Source organism: Arachis hypogaea, chromosome 14 (assembly GCF_003086295.3).
Source record: "Arachis hypogaea cultivar Tifrunner chromosome 14, arahy.Tifrunner.gnm2.J5K5, whole genome shotgun sequence".
Taxonomy (NCBI): Eukaryota; Viridiplantae; Streptophyta; class Magnoliopsida; order Fabales; family Fabaceae; genus Arachis; species Arachis hypogaea.
Genome location: NC_092049.1, coordinates 81423288 through 81430792, shown reverse-complemented (window position 1 = coordinate 81430792; position 7505 = coordinate 81423288). Strand labels below are relative to the sequence as shown.

At 43.7% G+C, this 7505-nt stretch overlaps 1 protein-coding gene across 1 annotated transcript; it reads left to right on the top strand.

The window, feature by feature from the left end:
• The first annotated feature begins 5901 nt into the window (after positions 1–5901).
• LOC140178613 (uncharacterized) lies at positions 5902–6943 on the top strand. The gene is made up of 2 exons (XM_072215813.1): positions 5902–6425; positions 6505–6943. The coding sequence occupies exons 1-2, from the start codon at positions 5902–5904 to the stop codon at positions 6941–6943; spliced, it is 963 nt and encodes a 320-aa protein (XP_072071914.1).
• Positions 6944–7505: the final 562 nt, after the last annotated feature.

The following is a 7505-nucleotide window of genomic DNA, read 5'->3' as shown; positions in this document are numbered from 1 at the left end:
GAAGCGTTAAAGCATCGAATGACTTCAAGGTACAATCAAAGGGTAATCCGGCAAAGCTTCACCAACAACGATCTCATCCTAATCCGAAATGATATCGGAGCAGGTCGGTCAGGAGAAGGGAAGCTAGCAGCTAACTGGAAAGGTCCTTACCGAGTTGTAGAGGTACTGGGAAAAGGCTACTACAAGGTGTCCGACCTCGAGGGACGAGAGCTACCAAGGTCATGGCACGCCTATAATCTAAGAAGGTACTATAGTTAGAAAGTAATAAAGATCTTAAGTCAAGGCGCACTCTTTTTCTTGAAAAGGTTTTTAATGAGGCACCGAACCAGGATCTGTAGAATTGCCCAACTTAGAAGGGTAAACACTAATATGTATATATTTCTGTCTACATGCTTATTTTCTACTTGAATAAAACTTTTCAGATTTAAAAATTTCCTACCAAGATGCATTAATCTGATTGTAAAAATTCACCACCCGATCACGACAAGGTCGGCAAGGTGAAAACCAAATTCACAACCCGATCATGACAAGGTTGGCAAGATGAAAATCAAATTCATCTCCCGATTTCGACAAGGTCGGCAAAGGTAAAAGCGATAAAAATAGATTAATGCAAGAAGTTATAAAAAGTAATCCATAAAAAGTGGCCTGACAAGGTCTGACTAAAAATAGAATACTCAAAATAACTTAGCTACAGCTCAGACCGACAAGAGAAGTTGAACCAACGAAAGCTACAACTTGGACCGACAAGAGAAGTCGGACCAACGAAAGCTATAGCTTGGACCGACAAGTGAAGTCGGACTAACGAAAAACATGCGCTAAAAGGGATATGGTTTAGCCCAAAAAGCCACAGCTCCACGACAAGGCTATCGAAATTGTCTAGACTAACTAAAAAAGGGTTCAACCAGAACGCTAAAAAGTTATCGGACAAAGTTAGCCCCAAAGGTCATCTTGTCCCGAACAAAAGATGGATTAAACAAAGATCTAATTAAAAGGAGGTCGGACAACTAAGTACCACTCTATAAAGATCTACAAAAGTTGCAAAGACACGGACAGTATAGAAATATACACATCAAAATAAAAACATTTAAAAAATTCAAAAAGCCACCTGAAAGGTAAGCTTCAAGAGTTTAAAAGTGTTTTGTTAAAGTTGCATAGAAGCAACTAAAAGTCAAGAAGAAGTCTACCATCACAAAAAATAGAGTTTAAAAAGCCTACAAATCAAGCTGTACAGATAAAAATGAAACAAAATCCTAGGGGATCCAAAGTTTTCCCAGTAGCAGCATCCGTGGTTGAAGGCGGAGGAACAATGTTCATAAGGGTGGTGTCCACAGTCCCATCATCCCGATTAAGAGTTTGACAATCCGGATCAGTTTTGGGATGGCCGACCTCAGTAGAAGGAGTTGAAGAGGTTGTAGCTGCAGAAGCTTTGGCTGGTGGTGCAGGAGGAGGGGGCTCATCATCTTCGTTATCCAGGGTGGGCACTATTTTACCATCTTTCACCATATTGTCTAGGCTAAAGAGAGTCAGGTCGAGTTCAGGAGCAAGAACTCGAACCTGTGCCCTTAAATTTTCATAAGCACCTGTCACAGTGTCTACCAGATGACCCTGGAGATCGGCGTAATTCACAATAGCAGATTCAATCCTTTCCCTCAGCTCCAACACTTCAGCGTAAGTACGGGTATAACTTTCCTTATGTTTCTTCGCCATCTCCTCAGCCAAGTTTGCAGCCGCCTCAGCCTTGACAGCTCGAGACTTCTCCTTCTCCAAGTCTAGCTTAGCCACCCTAGCATCCAGCTTATCCTTCAAGCCCTTAATTCTATTGAATTCAGACTTGGCATCCTCAAGAAAAGCTTTCGTCGCATGGACTGGGAAACTCTGGACAGTACGATATAACGCTGCACCCATATGGGCCATCCGAATACTGTTATCAGTGATGAAATTCAAGTGTTGAAGGAGGGACACATCATCCATTGAAAGTTAACCAAAAGGAGCAATTTGATTATCAACAAAACCCACAGCATCAAAATCAGGGGCATCCAAGTCAAAGGGATCCACAGTTTTCTGTTTTTCCACAGTTTTCTTTTTTTTTTTGGGGAGGAGGACCAACAGTAGGAGAGGAGGCAGCACCAGAGGTCGAATGGGGAGGATCAGAAGGAACCAAGCAAACCTGGGGAGTCAGGATGACTTTCCTCAACCCAACAGTGTCTGAGGTCGGCTTCTTCAGAGAAGCTTGAGACGATCCTTCTCCAGAAGTCTAGGCCGAGATGTTTTGAGCGGCCGTTGCCTTCTTGGCCCTATGAAAATGCTTCATAGAATCAGTAGACTTCACCATCTCTAAAAAAGCTAAAATGAAATCCAGTTACAAGAAAGATGGATATAGATCGGCAAAACAAACAAACATAGAGAAGTCTCCATACCCAATTCAGCCTTAAGAAGGGAAGGATCCCCTAAAAATTTTTTCGTATCAAGATGGGGAGGCTCTCCCCAATTTTTCTCCAACACATTCACAAAGGCCTGTTCGACCTCATCCAAGCTTTTCCAAGAATACCTAGCTACTACCACATTCTTTTGCCAGCATAATGGGAAGGCGGGCTCATTGTTCTCATCCAAGAAAAAAGGGTGAACACCCTCAGCAGCTCGGGCCTTGAAATAATAGTTCTTAAAATCCCTAAAGGATTCGTCATACATAGAGAAAACTTTTTTTCCTTGAGTAGCTTGGAAAGAAACCTAGGAGGCTTTCTTCTTTGCTACCCCAGGCTTCGTCAAAACAAAAAGGTAAAGAAAGAGAGTTTGGGTAGGTCGGATATCCAGTTCTTGACACAATAATTGGAAGATTTTTATAAAGCCCCAAGAGTTCGGGTGGAACTGAGAAGGAGCTACGTTGCAGGACCACAGCAACTCGGTCTCAAAGAGAGTAAAAGGAATGGTAATATTCAATTGACTAAAGAAATAGTCATAAGCGTAGAAAAAGGGACGTTCTTCTGGAACCAAAGGAGGAAAACTAACCCTCTCCTTAGGGTCAGGTGACACTAGCTCATAATTTTTCTCCTGATCCCTATCACTACAAATTCTATGGTGCCTTCTAAGTCGCACGCAGTACTCAGGGTCAGCCACCGTAACACACATCAAAACAATAGAGTCCAGCCAGTCAGACATGCCATCCAGGATCTTAGTAGACATCTCAACAATGTTTTTGTGAGAAGACATGGGACAACTATTCCTACAGTAAGAAAAAGGAAAATGGGATTACTACCGAACAACTCGGGCAAATAAGGAAGCAACTCGGACAATAACACATGAAACATCAAGAGTCAGATACGGCAGTAAAAGGAAAACCCTAGGACTCACACTAAAATCCAAGGGCACCCTTTGGAGGTAGTAACAAGGCAAGTACCAGAAAGGAAGGAAATCGACAATCTGTGCCCCAAACATCTCACAACAAGAAAACGCAATCCTTCGCTAGTACCATCACTCCACACAAAGTAGCAAGAAAGTTGAAATCACCAACAAAAACCAGTGAAAGTTACAACCTTTCTTTATCAATAGTCCAAACCAAAGTAGTGAACCCATAGACAAGAGCATGCAAGAACGAAAGAAACAGAAACAGCACAAAGAAAGCAAAAACTACCAGGTACGCGCATCATAGCAGAAGAATGCAAGGATCACCACAAAAATGCAAGCTTTTCAGAAAAGCGTTAAAACAAACTTTAAAGAAGGAAAGATACAATCTTCTCTCAAAAGGGTCAGGATTCTCAGAGACAACATCAACAAAAATCACGCACAAATAGATATGCAAGAGGGCAACGGGTGAAAACATAAAAGGGAAAGAAAATACCAACCTGTAGAGGAAGAAGAAGCGAGCGCAAGGGAAGGATCAGGAAGAAACGGCGACGAATCCACACCAACAACTACTTTCAAAGCAAGAAAAGGGGGAAGCGTGAAAGACGCGAGAGCGTGAGAGAAACGGAGGGAACGAAGCACTCTCAGTGAAAAACGAAGCAAAAGGAGAAGAAGAAACTGAAAGCATGTCTTTGAAATTCAAAATAAAGATGTAAAAGAGGGAAAGAAGGAACGGAAAAGGAGTTAATAAGCATTAAACCCTCGCATGTTTCCAAGGAAATAAAAAACGCTCGCTATAAATAAGGGAAAGAAATGCTTCATATTTAAAGAGCCCTAAGAAGAACTATATGAGTGATCGACAAAAGGCAAAATGCTCGAGCACGGCTTCCCCAAAAGGGGTCAAAGTGTAAAAGCACTACCTCAAAGGAAAGACTGAGCTCAAGCAGGGGTACTGTTCATACCCTGGGTTAAGCTATCCGACTCGGGCTGATTAAAGACAAATCGACCGACCTCTTCAGGTTAGGATCCCCGACCTCTTCTCAAAAGAGTTCGGCCAATCATCATAAGAAGCCCAAGCAGGCCTAAACGAGGGGACACAGCCCAATCTTAAGGCAGCTAATGCCTAGAAAGATAAAGGCGGTTCTCCTTAAAGATAAGATGACTTCACTTAAAGATAAGATAAGATAACTAACTTATCTTATTTAGAAAGGTCAGCCCATACTATTATAAATACACTGGAGCATCCAGGTATAACTCATACTCTGATTATACACTCAATACCTGCTAAAAGCCCATGCTAACTTAAGCATCGGAGTTTCTTGCAGGTACCACCACCCTCCGGTGACCAAGGATCAGCAGCACTACCAAGGCCCACAAGTCGGACACAGCAGCTCCGGCCACCACCGCAGATCTCGACCGAGATCGATCTTCAGTTTTAGGTAACCCTCGGAACAAACAGGATCACCTCAAATAGCTTAAATGAGAGGCCAAACGACAACGGGAGGCCGAGCGAGACCTACGAAGAGAAATAAGACAGCGCAGAGAGCTAGAAGAAAAACTCCAAAAACTCGAAACTGACCTCAAGGCTAGGACTACTCGATCCAATCGTGAAGCTAATCCTCATAGAGAACAAGACCAATTTATAGAAGAAATCATAAAGGCTAAAATCCCAAAGGACTTCAAAGCCCCTGACATGACCCCATATGACGGAACATCTGACCCAAGCCACAATCTCAACAACTTTAGAAGTCGGATGTACCTTACGGATGCCTCAGACGTGACTCGCTGCAAGGCCTTCCCGACCACTCTCACCAAGACGACTATAAAGTGGTTCGACGGCCAATCCCAATATCGATTACTAGCTTCAACGATCTCGCCAAAAAGTTCCTAGCCAGGTTCTCCATTCAAAAAGACAAAGCCAAACACGCTCCAAGCCTATTAGGGTCAAACAGGGAGATCGGAAGAGCCTCCGGAACTACATGGAAAGATTTAATAAAGCATGCCTCGACATACAAAACCTCCCCACAGAAGCAGCTATCATGGGACTTATCAACGGCCTGTGAGAAAGGCCCTTTAGCCAATCCATATCCAAGAAACACCTCACGTCCTTGAACGAAGTACAAGAACGGGCCGAGATGTACATTAATATGGAGGAAAACTCCCGACTGGGAGAAACCTCCAAAACCGAATTCTCCTACCCCTCCCGGGACAAGGACAAAGAGCCAAGGAAAAAGGAGGATCAACCCACAGAAAAGCCCAGAAATTACCATAACTACACCCCTCTTCGGGTATCTTTAGTGGATGTCTACAGGGAAATATGCAATACAAAAAAGATCCCACCATCCCATCCAATCAAGCATAAGAGAGGAGGAAGTCAGACAGAGTACTACGAATACCACAAAATTTACGGGCACCCTACTAACGAATGCTACGAGTTGAAGAACGTCATAGAGAAGTTGGCCCGAGAAGGAAGACTAGATCGATTCCTAGCCAGCAGAACGGACGAGCCTAAAAGGAGAAGGAGGGATGAAGAGGGAGGACGAGCCATAAAGACACGTTCATATGATCAACGAAGGATTCGCAGGAGGAGGGATCTCAAAGTCATCCCGCAAAAGGCACCTTAAAGAAATATATCACGTCGGAGAAGGGAGTAGGTCACCCGACCTCCCCACCATCTCTTTCACCAAGGAAGACGCCGCTGGCATTATCCCCGGGCATGACGATCCCGTGGTCATCACTATCATAGTAGCCAATGCCAACCTCCACCGAACACTGGTCGACCAGGGATGTTCCGCAGACATCCTATTTAAATCTGCCTTCGACAAACTCGGGCTCGAAGAAAAAGAACTAAGAGCATACCCCCAACAGCCTATTCGGGCTAGGAGACGCTCCAATCCAGCCCCTCGGATACATCCCGCTACACACTACCTTCGGGAAGGGAGCCCGGTCCAGGACGCTAAGCATAGACTACATCATAGTCAATGTGAACTCCACATACAACGCCCTCATAGGCCGGACAACCATAAACCATCTCGCTGCGGTAGTCTCCACTCCACACTTGTGTATGAAATTTCCAACAACGGAAGGTATAGTTACCATCAAAAGATACCAGAAACTCGCACGACAGTGCTACAATGAAAGTCTAAACCTAAAAGTTGACCCCAGAGGAAAAGAGACCAACGCCATCAAACTCAGAGGAGCCGGGGTTCGCGAAGAACTCTGTCCTCAGCCGAAAGGAAAAACTGAAGTGGTACAAGTCAGGGATACCCCTGGCAAAACAACAAGTATAGGCACAAACCTAAGGGAAGACCTAAAGGAGCTGCTAGTCAAGCTCTTAAGGGAAAACTCTGACCTTTTCGCATGGAAGGCTGCGGACATGCCCAGCATAGATCCCTGCCTAATATGCCACAAACTGGCAGTATACTCCGGATCCCGACCAATACAGCAAAAGCGCAGGAAGCTCGGCTCGGAGAGATCACAAGTCATGGAGGAGCAGGTGCAGGCCTTGCTGGAGGCAGGGTTCATAAGAGAGGTCAAGTATTCACTATGGCTGGCCAATGTTGTACTGGTAAAAAGCCAAATGAAAAGTGGAGAATGTGCGTAGACTATACCGACCTCAATAAAGCCTGCCCGAAAGACCCCTATCCCCTCCCGAACATCTAGGGATATCAATAGGGCGTTGCGGTGGTGGGGGATGCCTCCCTGCTCCTTGTCCCTGCCCTCAGATTTTGTCCCCGTCCCCGCCCCGATCCCTGCCATGGGGAGATAATTTCTCCATCCCCATTCCCTGCATTGTCCATGTTCCTTGCGGGTCCCCATTCCCCATCTCTTTATGTTGAACATTTATATGAAAATTACAATAAAAAATTTTAATAACAAATCATAATCCATAAAACCATAAAATATTATTAAAACACACAAACATACATATCTTATCCAAGATTACAACTTACAAGTCAAGAAATATAAAATAACAAATCATAATCCATAAAACAAAATTTTAAAATACAACTTCAATTCTTAAAAAAGCCAGAAAACAAAAGCCTTCAACTTCCAACAAATAACTCCATGTTCTCTTTTAAAATACAACACAAATATGAATATGTTAACATACATCATAAACAAGAATATCATATATTTAATATGAATTTGACATAATAAAAAAA

What these genes read in the sequence shown, in the direction of transcription:
- LOC140178613 (XM_072215813.1), top strand. Translation starts at nt 5,902, where the DNA reads ATGATCAACGAAGGATTCGCAGGAGGAGGGATCTCAAAGTCATCCCGC. An exon ending in GAAATTTCCAACAACGGAAG is followed by an intron (nt 6,426 to 6,504) that starts GTATAGTTACCA and finishes AGTTGACCCCAG; the next exon opens with AGGAAAAGAGACCAACGCCA.